The 12121-nt window shown below is 44.8% G+C and overlaps 1 protein-coding gene across 8 annotated transcripts in view; it reads right to left on the bottom strand.

Moving 5' to 3' along the window:
* The window catches only part of ADAMTS17 (ADAM metallopeptidase with thrombospondin type 1 motif 17), a 327093-nt gene that overhangs the window by 128407 nt on the left and 186565 nt on the right, over positions 1-12121 (bottom strand). For 5 of the 8 annotated variants that reach the window (XM_082736460.1, XM_082736461.1, XM_082736454.1 and 2 more), the window contains exons 11-12: positions 4470-4574; positions 3265-3410 (exon numbers count right to left, since the gene is read on the bottom strand). In XM_082736460.1, the coding sequence (XP_082592586.1) occupies positions 3265-3410; positions 4470-4574 (251 nt within the window). The remainder of the gene's footprint in view (positions 1-3264; positions 3411-4469; positions 4575-12121) is intronic. The other 3 variants (XM_082736455.1, XM_082736459.1, XM_082736457.1) reach the window with 1 other exon arrangement.

Genomic DNA, 12121 nt, shown 5'->3' with positions numbered 1-12121 from the left:
CTAGACCTAGCAGAGATCCTGGCCCAGAGTCAGAGCCCTGTCAAGGTGTACTGAAGGTACCATGTTGGGAAGGCATGACTGAAACGGGGCACAGGAGCCAAGAGACATGAGAACACCATCATTCTCTTTCTCGTCCTTCTACTATTGCCTGGCCCATGGGATGTGGCTGGACGACCGAGATCAGACATAAAGACTTCTCTCCAGGGATGTGTCAGGGCCCATAGCCATCTGATGTGCTGGCACCCACATACCCCTCAGTGGCCTGTTTGCAGAGGCCTGGCGAATTCTGCCATTCCTCAATGATGAGACATAGGAAGGGGTGCAAAGAGAGATAAAACTCGTGACCACCACTAGGTGGGGTGGGGGGGCATCTGATAAAAGGAATGGAAGATTTTTATAGCAACTTTGGGGTTTCTGGAACAGCTTCTGTCTTGAGGCCAGTGGGCCTGGAGGAATGGAGTAAGGACCCAGCCCATGAAATCCCACAACAGGCCAGGCTGGTGGGGGAGGGCATGTTAGTTTGGCTTTCTGAAGTAGGGGTTCTTTAAGACTGGTGAGGGCAGAAAAGAGCTGTGATGGGAACAACGAGTCCAGCCAAAGTATGGGGGAGGCCCTAGCCAAGGTCATGCCAAGCAGACAGAGTCAGGCCCTTAGGTGTGGCTAATGCGTCTACTCAGCACTGATGACATCTTACATTCTTGTAAGGGTTGTCCTCACCTCAATACAATCCAATGGTCTATCCACTGTCTCGGGGCCACGGGATCCTTCTGGGCATTTAACAGTTCTGCTATGCCCCTCCTATGACATTCCTGGGTGACACGTGATACGGAATGATGTGCTGAAGGAGACTGATCCTCTGCCAAGGTATAAGAGCTCTGGATGCAAACATGAAGCACCGGGACAGCTACAACTCTTGCAAATCGTGCCCTGCTCTGAACAAAGCCTTTCCACATAAATCACCCTCCTCTGAGCCTCACATGTGTTGGGAGTTTGGTGATAGGGCACATAGTCTCATCACTGTTATCTGTTCATGTAAAATGGAGAGGGCCATGTCCTCAATTCAGACCATGTCCTTTATAGGCATTCCCATGAATTATCCCAACTTCAGAGAGAGACAACACACGGAATAGCCAGCTACTGTAAGGAGTGGGGACTTGAAGCCTTCTCTGTTTCTGCCTTAAGACCAGCTCTTCCCGTGATACCCTGCCAGCTCCCTCTAATGGCGGAACTGAGAAGGAGCATCCTTGAGGTCACATGACCAACAAACAAGCCAGGCCCAAATCTCAGCATCCTGATTCCAAACCCAGAGCTCTCTTCTTTTTCTTCTCCTTCTTCTTCTTCTTCTTCTTTTTTTTTTTTTTTTAAGATTTTATTTATTTGAGAGAGGGAGGAAGAGTAAGAGAGAGAGCAAGCACAGGAGCAGGATTGGGGGAAGAGGAAGCCTGACTCAGGGCTTGATCCCAGGACCCCAGGATCACTACCTGAGCCAAAGGCAGATGCTTCACTGACTGAGCCACCCAGGGGCCCACAGAGCTCTCTTCTCAGGACCACAGACAGAACTATTTTAACTTCCTCACAGAGCTAGGAAAAAAACTGAAGCCTCTATTAATTTATCACCATTTAGCTCAACAGGCTTTCTAACCGACTACACATCTGTGATGGTTACTTTTCTGTGTCAACTTGATTGACCTACAGGTTATTTCTGGGTATGTCTGTGAGAGGGTCTCCGGATGAGACTGGCATCTGAATCTACAGATGCAGGGATTTGGACGGCCCTCCCCAAGGGGCATCATCCAATTCCCTGAAGCCCTCAACAGAACAAAAGGCAGAAGGAGGAGGAATTCACATACACCCCGTGCGCCCTCCACCCCCACTAGGACCACCCTCTGCATCTTCTCTTGCCTTCCCACTGGGATTTACACCATCAGCTTCCCAGGTTCTCAGGCCTTCAGACCCAGATGGGATGATGCCACCAGCTCCCCTGGGTCTCCAGCTTACAGATGGGAGATCAGGGGACCCTATGAGCCAATTTCTCATTGCAAATAATGTATATATATATTCCTTGATTCTGTTTCTCTAGAGAATCTCAGTACATCCTCCATGCTTTTAATTAAGAAGTCATTCCTTAAAGATTAAAAACCCACCTACTATTTTTCAGGTACTCTGCTAAATACTGGAAGGAAAAGCTTTAATAAGACACAGTATGTGATGCCAATTCTTACAGCACTACTGGGGGCACGGAGAGTGCTTTTGACCTTGACTAAACTGTGAGGTCAGTTTGCTTTAATCAGCAGGTTCTCGACCTTGGCTGGCCATTGGGTTCACCTATAGAAATTTAAAACATCCAGTCCCCGGGTCCCAGCTCCACAATTTGTGTGTTGATTGCTCTGGGATAAAGTCTGGGCATCAGAATTTTTAAACAAATGAGGGGTTTGCTACTTATTCATCAATATGACTTAACTGTGGATATAAAGCATTTCTCTTTACTCATAATTTGTAACTCATTCATTTGCAAAATTAATGTGATCCAGCTGATGGCACACGAGACATAAAGCAGACTGTTGTATGAAATATTAAAAATGGAAATCTCAGAGGAGAAGAGAAAAACCTGTGGGGAAGGAATTACTGTAATGAAGCACAAATCTAGCCCTGAGCTTTCTGGAACAAATGTGCCAAAAACAAGAGGGGTCATCATCAAGGTCAATGAAAGGAAGCCAATGAGGGGGAAAAACCCTTCCCCAAAACCAAAACAAAACAAAAAATGTTTTCTGTCAAACAGTTCTAAGAGTACAGGTGAAAAATATCTGGATGAACAAGACAGCTGAACCCCCACATGCTTTGTGACTCATTCACAGCCAGGCAGCTCCCAGATCAGCTCACAGCCAATCTGAAGGTCAGCCATTCTTCCCAAAGGTCCACAGGCTTCCCCAGAATGACTCTGACTGAGGATGCCTGCAAAGGGAGATTGTCACCCAGCTGTCTCAGGAAAGCTTTCTACCCAGGCCCACCAGAGGAATAAGGAGCCAGCTCACCACGGGACTGCCTGCATCCATGTTCACAGCTAGAGCTCTGTCCAAGCCAAGACGCCATATGACACATGACAGCCCTGCCCCCCAGGGCCCTTGGAGGGATTTCATTTTTTTTTCCCCTTAAGCTCAAATTCTCCTCAGGAGACAGACCATTCTTGGCATCAGGTGGGAAGAGCTGCGATTTGGAAACCCCAATCAGGGCCCCCTGGAGAATGCCTGGTCAAGGGGGACTTACGGGGGGTTGTCACACTTCCTCTGCCGGAAGCGGGCTCCTGTCCCACACGTCCGGCTGCACATGCTCCAAGCACCCCACGGGCTCCAGTCTCCATCCACGTGCTCCGGAATGGGCGTCTTGCTCACACACTCTCCTGCGCGGCACCACTGAAACACAGCAGGGCAGGCCCCGGCCCCCAGGGCCACTCAGCGCCAAGGAATACCACCTGCTCGCTCACCACATCACTGCAATTCACTCCGCGTGAGAAAACACCACGCCATTCCCAGTGGCTTTTTGTAACTTACACAAAAGCAGGCCCTTTCCAGGGTAGGCATGCTTGTTAACTCTGGAAACCACCCTTCTTACTCGCCCTGACATGTATATACCTGTGGGCTTTGCACTTTGCCCTAACAGGCCATACGGAATGGGCTCCCCTGGAGTTTTCTCAATTCTCAGAGAAAGGATTAATTCACAGGGCTCATGAAGAGACCCGAGCTTAGGCAAACTTCACTTCACGTGAGCTCCTCGTCTCTCTGGAAGGCTGTGCTTCCTGGCTCCGTGGTTTTGCACTCCAAGGTTGGGTTTGGTGCTTAAGAGAGGACACTGACAGCTCCACAGGGGTGAACCCTGGCTCCAAGAATAAGAGAAAGCCACTCCTCTACAATGGAATTGCCTAGCATGCCTGGCACTTCTGGGCCACAAGAGGTGATTTAGTGGTTTCCCATCATGGCATCTGGTTCACTCCTTGCAGTTAGGACTAAAGAAAAATCTGTGGCTGCGGGCCCTGAACACCCTTCCTCTCCAACATCAGTCTCTCCTGTTAATGAACATCAGGCCTGGGGCTCGCTCTCGAGTCTAGCCTAGCTAGACTCGGCTAACACTGTGCTCACTGAACTCATTTTGGGATAGCCTTTTGTGTATGACCAGCGATCCTGTTTTCCCATGTATGATTTGTTGATGTAAAAGGTTTTGTTTTTGTTTTTTAAGGAAATTCACTTGTGTGACAACAGGAGTCAATTTAATAAAAATATTAAGCAATTCTTGTATCTTACCAGAAAAAAAGAAGAGAGGTGATAGAAGTGTCCCTCTTTGCCCAGAGTGGGCTCCATGGCCCTTTCTGGGGCAGCCCAGGGGGAGTGTAGATCACGAATATGGTGTGGAGACTTAATCTTGCCCAATGCCCAGGAGATGGGGGCCAGGGGAGGGCCATGGGAGGTGGGGGTTACCTTGTCTGCCCCACACTCGGTGCCGTCCAGAGGAGGGTCCAGCTTGGTCTTGCAGGACGTATCTCCTTCCACCAGGCACCACAGTCCAGCACACATCAGATGCTGCTGACAAGGGAAGGAACACAACTGCCTAGAACGCCATAAACAGATCACTCCTGGGGTTGGAAGGTGGGGCCCAATGACTGGTTTGGATTTGGAATTTGAAATATGAAGGGAAGAAGGAGGGTCATGAATTTGGATATAAAAGTGCATCATTCAACTGGTTCATTTTAATTCCACAAAATTCTGTGCATTGACTCCCAGGAGGGCCTTGTCGGTTCAGCAATTTCTGCATTAGCTACTGAGGGGGTGTCCAATGCAGGGTGCAGGCTGGGCACCATTAACACATACCTTCGGTTTAAATGTAGGAAGATGTGAGGCAGATACCCATGGGTCAGACAGAGTGCGCGGGAAAAGAATCTCCCTGGCCTCGCCTCCTCAGGGAGGGCCTGCTAGAAGAGGCACCTCTGTTGCTGAGGCTGGAGGGGCCCTTACACAGGCCTAAAAGCCAGAGCCCAAAGGCCAATAAGGGGCTCAAAGACCCCAAGGGGTTAAAGAAGGTTTTCCACTCTCCCTGTGGCCACCCATTTTCTAGTTCAGCTGACTTATGCATAATTTCTTACAGTTATTTCACCTAAGGAATTTCTTAACATGCACAAATATACAATTAAAATAATTCTCCCTCAACAAGGCCAGGCATTTAAAAACAGACTCCCGTTTGTGTTAATAGAAAACCTGCACGTTGACCAAGTGTTCAGGATGGAACCACTTATGAAAAGAACTGGAGCAGACATGGCTAGCATACTCCCTGGCTGCCTCAGTCTCCCCTGTAGGACTCAGAGCATACTCAATGTCTGTACACACCAGCTGCCACTTCTCTAGTCTCTCTGCCAGAGGCCATCCTCTGACCTTAGAGTGACCCTGGACCACAGGAATGGGAGCTGGACAGCCCATCTCCCCTGGTGGGACGGCTCCAAGGCAAGCTCCTCACTTCTCTCAGAGGGTCCTGGTGGGATGGCCCCACTGTCCCTGCGGTCGCCTGCCCTTTAGTGCACTTTGGTCTCTCCACCCTCCTCTCCCACGTTCCTGCCCCCTCACAGTGCTTCCTGGGATCACTTCCCAGATAAACTACTTGCACCCAAATCCTCGCCTCGTGGTCTGAAAATTAAGAACAGATGTACTGAAGGCTCTTTTAAAGAAGCAGTGCTTCCAGGATGCCAAGCCCAATCATGGGGAAGAGGCCTAGGCTGGAGCAAGGAAGACCTCACCCTCTGGGGCGTGGCCAGGGCACCTGTGGGTGCATTTTGGGCTGGGTGAGGGTCAAGGGTCCTTGCTCAGGACAGTCACAGTGGAGCTTACAAAGCGTGTGCCTTGCTTCATGCAGAGGGCTGCCTTTCCAATACTCTCAAACATCTGCACAGAATAGATGTACACCGTGCTGTCTCAAGTCAGAAAGTATATGGAAGCTGAAGAGACAAAAGGAGAAAAAGGGAAGGAAAGCAGAGCTGGAGGGGCTTTGACAAAGAGCTCAAAAGCCCACGGCACTTCTTCATTTCTCAAGAATGTCAAAGCTGCTCTGGGCCTTTAAAGAAGTTGATGATTCAAGTGGAACGGTGCACATTTGGGGTCAGGAAAGCCCCTGCGTTCCCATTACTGCTCACCTCTCCATGGAATGGTAAAAAGATGAGAACCCCGAGCACACTACCAGCTGGTCCCATAAAGACAGACTGCACCTCATTAAATGTTTGATTCCATGCACCTTGACCCCAGAGCTCTTCAAGAGTGTGGTGTCAGTGTGCAGACACGTGTTCATGAGATAGGTAATTTATGGGGGAGGAGTGCTTGGGATTAGGAGACGCACCTGCCCCATCGGGAGGGTGAGGAAGAAGGCAGTGTGAACTGTTAGGCACTTTATAGACAGCACGTTCCCATAAAACCTTTCTAATCATCAGAGAAAAGGAGATGAGGTCTGGCAAAGCTTTCTTACGTAGAACACAAAAAGTACTAACCGTAAAGGGAAAAAATTAATGACTCGTACTATATTAAAATGAAGAACTTCCGTTTATCAAAAGACAACTGTAAGAAAGTGGGAGAGGGCATTTGTAATACATGGGAGAGATAACTGTAATGCATGGAACCAACAAAGGATTTGTATCTAGAATACACGTAAAAAACACAAACCAAAAGCCCCCGTGGACAATTAAAACGGTGCAGCAGAAAAATGGGCAAAAAACTTAGACACTTCACAAATGAAGGCATTTAAATGTAAGAAAGGCCAATAAACATATGAACAGGCGCTCAGTTTCATCAGCCATCAGGGAAAGGCTAATTAAAACCACCAGTCCTTACCTCTACACACCCACCAGAATGACTCAACAGCAGAGACAAAGAATACAAAGTGTTGGGAAGGATGTGATGTGATAAGAACGTTCTTAAATTAATGCCGAGCTTCTAACTTGGTCCAACAACTCTAAGAAACTCTTTGACAGTACTTACTAAAGCTGAAGATAAGCACATACTAATATTCAACAGTGCCACTCCTAGGTATGCACTGGGCAGAAACGTGTGTCTATGTTCACCAAAAACATTTTGTCAGGAAGGTTCCTAGCAACAATCTTTGTATTTGTCCCAAAGTTAGAAACTGCCCAAGTGGCCATCAACAGAGGAATATGGTCTATGAGAACAATGGAATATGGCATGATCCCATTTATATGAACTTCAAAAACAAGCAGGAGGAGAAAATGGTGGTGCTGGGAGTCAAAACAGTGGTTACTTTTCTGTTTAGTCTCAAAACGAAGACAAGGGGATTGAGCAGAGAAGGCAACTTTAGAGTGGCAGCCTCCGACCCCAACTCAGCCATCAGCATTGCCCTGTGTGTCCAAGCTAAGCAGCTGCCCTTCTGTGATTCATTTTCAATACTGGAAAAACAGTATGGACAGCATGAATGCTTGTTACTGTGATGCCTTCTAGAGAGCTGGCATTCATGTTGTGCTTTCCAAATGACAAAGTATTCTGACATGTGTCCGAGGCTCACAACAGCTGCGAGAGGCAGGCAGGGCAGGGCTTTCTCTATTCTTTCCATTTTTCCAAAGAAGAGGTGCATATTTGTAGAGGTCAAGGGCCTGAGCTGGGTCAGCAGTACTGGACTGGGAGTTCATTGATCAAGGTTCATATCTTGGTTCTCAGCCTGTGTAGTGCCTCCACAGATGTGTTCACTCTCTAAAAACTAATCAAGCTCTAAATGAAACATGCGTTTTTATGCAAGCACAGTATACTATTTATAGTAAAACTATTTAGAGAGAGGGAAGATAAGGAGAGAAATGCATGCTTAAACTGGTAAGGGAAGATTCTCTGGACCCAACCTATCACCAGGCAGAAGTAGGAAAATCAGGGCTTCATAAGGAAATAACAAGGAGAGACCCTACATGTAGGAAGCCATTCCTCACAGCAGGAGACAGAGTGTACAGTGGGCAGTCTTGCAACTGCTGGTCTCTTTAGGTCAGAACCCACACTCCTCTCATAAGAAAAATCCCTGTTAGCCTGGAAATAACTCTGACAATCTCCAAAATGAATATCCTATCAATCACTGGTCCAAGAATAACTCAGATGTGAGCAATAGTCAAAAACAACCAGTACAGGGTTTACACAACTTAGTACAAATAAAAAGGGAGAAGAAAGCATGTGAAGAATACTCACCAGATAATATGATCATTATATGGTTAAAAAGAATCTCCAAACCTATATGCATTATTTTTTTAAAAAACCATGGTAATTTTTTTTTACTTGCAAACAGCAAATATATAAGAACTCAGGAAAAAGATGGTTATGTCAAAGGAGATAAATTATCAACCATCAGAACTGGGCCAAGGAAGGAAAGAAAGAATAAAATCAGATGGCCAATGAGGACAACACTGAAAGCAGCAGAAGAAGAGAGATATCACTGAACACAGAGAGGTACATGGAGTTAATGACTGAGAAAAAGTTAATGTAATAAAATGAATAAACAACTGAAACAGATTTGGCAAAAATGACCGACATGGAAGACACATCAAGGATATGCGACATAAAGCAATTTTGTGGGAGGCAAGGAGGATGAGCTCTATTTTTTCCAATGAGGGGACAGATGTTTGTGGAGGTCAAGGGCCCTAGCTGGGGCTGAAGCACAGGACTCCTAAAGAAGAGAACTAAGGTGAAGGAACAGAAAAGGTATCTGAAAAGAAATTCAAGATCCTATCCTGAAATGAAAGAAGGTCTCAGTTTCAGACTGAAAAGCAAAGCCCCATTCCAGGAAAACAGGGCAAAGAATAATGAGCACGGAGGCATGTCCTGATAAAAGTTACCAGGTTTCAGAGATAGAGCCCAAAATATTTTAGGCAGCCAGACAAAAAGATCAAGTCACTGACAATGGGAAAAGACAGCAGATTTCCCCACAGCAGCACTCACGGCCAGATGGCAGTGGAGCCACGCTTAGAAGGACACAAGGAAAGAAAGTGTAACCTGAGCAATTTCTAGCAACTAAAGTGTTGCTCAAGTATTTAGGTAACAGAAAATTAATTTTTTAAAGATTTTATCTATTTATTTGAGACAGAGAGAGAGAGAATGAGCATGCACACAAGCAGGGAGGAGAGGGAGAAGCAGACTCCCCAGAGCAGGGAGCCCGATGTGGGCCTCGATCCCAGGACCCTGAGGATCATGACTTAAGCTGAAGGCAGATGCTTAACTGACTGGGTGCCCCAGAAAATTATTTTCAAACCTATAACTAGCTGATTGCTTTTTTTGAGAAAATACTAGAAGATAAAGTCCAGTCAGCAGAGAAACGAATGCAAAACATAGAAGTGACTAGAAGTGAGCACCCATCAAAGCACTGATTGAAATGTGGGGACTGAAATTAGAGAACAGAATGCAGAGTATATAAACTTAGGTGAGGTAGAAATGATACAGATATAAGAACAGGCTAGAAAAGAAGGTGCAGTAGGGTGGGGGAGCATAAGAGACTGTCCATATATATCAGTTTCTTTATCACGTCTAGCAGGGGGAGGAATAAAATATAACACATGTAAAGATATCAGAGCTTTTAAAAGGAAAATATGAATCACTAAGACAAATAATTGAATTGGGGTATTGAAAGAATGGAGAGAAGGAGATTAAAGGTGGAAATGCATTTATTTTATCATGCCCATGGAATTAGGGTATAGCACAAACACTAAAGAGAGGTTTGCCTATGACACCTTTTGCTTCTAGCAAATATCAGAATAGATAAGTCTGTGGAAGGCAACACTATTCTTCCATTCCAAAAAGAGCTAGGTATTTTTTGGGGGGGGCTAAGTATTTTTTTAATGACATTTTATTAAAGATTTTATTACACCCAATGTGGGGCTCAAACAACCCCAAAACCAAGAGTCTCATGCTCTTAACAACTGAGCCAGCCAGATGCCCCTAAAATGTCATTCTTACTGCTGAGCTGACCAAAGTAAAGGAAATATTCAAGAAAACCAATACAAAACACACACATAGCTATACTTGTACATTTTTACAACATAGTTCAATCTGTAGTCAGCACATACAAGGAGGGCTGGCAATGATCAACATTCCAGTTGGGAGAGTAAGTCTGGAATCTGAAAGAGTGTTTACCAGTTCTAGAAGGATTGGTGGCACCCTAGCTTTTTGAGACAAATATAAAGTCTCTCTGAGGAAAAGCAACCACCATTCAGGCTCTCAAAATTCCCCAGTGATTTTCAATAAAAGCAAACTCACAAGGAAACATGGCAACATAAAATGACAGCTGGCAGAAGCAACCAACAAAAGATTTAAACTTCCAAGGTATTTAGATGATAGAACAATCAGATACAGAATATATAGTAACTATCTAGGAGTACCTGGATGGCTCAGTCAGTTAAGTGCCCTGCTCTTGATTTTGGCTCAGGTCACTGTCTCGGGTTTGTGAGACAGAACTCTGCACTGGGTGTGGAGCCTGCTTAAGATTCTCTCTCTCCCTCTCCCTTTCTGCCTGCCCACCCTCTCCCTCTCCAGAAAAAAATGATTATAATAATTATCTATAAAATTTTTAAAGAAATAGAAGATAACATTGCATATGCAAGCCAGTCATGAGATATGATTGAATATGATCAGGCAAATCTGAAAAAAGAAACTAGAAAGAACTTTTATTATGAGACATTCAAGGATAATTGTTGAAGGAAAGCAGTGGATTCTGACATCACTGAAGGAGAGAATTCATGACTGGAAAATAGATTTGAAGAAATTATAAAGAAGAGAAAATAAATTGGAAAAATATCTTTAAAAAACTGGGTTAGGAGATAACAAGGAGGAAAATACTGATGTCTGTGTCTACTCAAAGTCCCAGAAGGAGAACAGAAAGAATGGAAGAAAGGCAGTATTTGAGAAGATAAATAGCTAACAAAGAATATTTACTGTGTAAAATAGTGAGTCTCCCCACTTAGCAGGGGCAGTCTTCTAAAATGTATCTCCTCCTACTCATGCTTTTGTGGAACACCCTTCCCTTGTAACATCTGATGAAAGTACTGGCTTGCTTTGCAACCATTGAAAACAGCAAAAATCATATGATGTCATTTAAAGCAACTCTTCAGCCAATGGGAAAGTCAAAACCAAAGTTGCGAATTATGAAGAAAATAATGAAGATGAAAATGCTAGATATCGTGACATGTGAAAGAAGAGTCTCAAATACTCAAACAAGGAAGAAAATAAATTGTCTACTTCAAAATGTATGAAAGGGGAACAACATAAATTTCTAAGAAAACAATAAATTAACAAAGATAAAAATAGAAATTTATGGGGCGCCTGGGTGGCTCAGTGGGTTAAGCCGCTGCCTTCGGCTCAGGTCATGATCTCAGGGTCCTGGGATCGAGTCCTGCATCGGGCTCTCTGCTCAGCGGGGAGCCTGCTTCCCTCTATCTCTCTCTCTCTCTGCCTGCCTCTCCATCTACTTGTGATCTCTCTCTGTCAAATAAATAAATAAAATCTTAAAAAAAAAATAGAAATTTATTATTTAGCAAACAGAAAAAACATAGACAAATATGAGTTGGCTCTCTGGGGGAAAAATGAACTGGATAAACCACTTGCTAACCTATTCAAGAAAAAGGGAAGACAGCATGAATAATAAGACAGAAAGAAAGGAGAAAGAAAAAAAGAAAAAAGATGGACAGAAGGAAAGAAAGAAGATAACCAGAATGTAAAGAAAATTTTGTATATGTAGAGATATATATGCACGTAAATTTTAAATAATAATCAGTGATCAATGAGGTCTATTATAAGTACATAAACTTGAGATGAAATTATTTCCTTACAGTGTATAAATTAATAGAAGTATTGTTCAGAATAGACTAAAAATGCATACAGACTAGCTGATATAGAAGACCTGTGTGGGGGGACGCCTGGGTGGCTCAGTTGGTTGGACGACTGCCTTCGGCTCAGGTCATGATCCTGGAGTCCTGGGATCGAGTCCCGCATCAGGCTCCCAGCTCCACGGAGAGTCTGCTTCTCCCTCTGACCTTCTCCTCGCTCATGCTCTCTCTCACAAATAAATAAATAAATAAATAAAATCTTTAAAAAAAAAGAAGACCTGTGTGGGGAGCGGG

This window comes from Mustela nivalis (genome assembly GCF_964662115.1).
Source record: "Mustela nivalis genome assembly, chromosome: 6".
NCBI classification, from domain to species: Eukaryota; Metazoa; Chordata; class Mammalia; order Carnivora; family Mustelidae; genus Mustela; species Mustela nivalis.
Note: the sequence above shows the minus strand (reverse complement) of the source record. Positions and strands in the feature narration are given on the sequence as shown.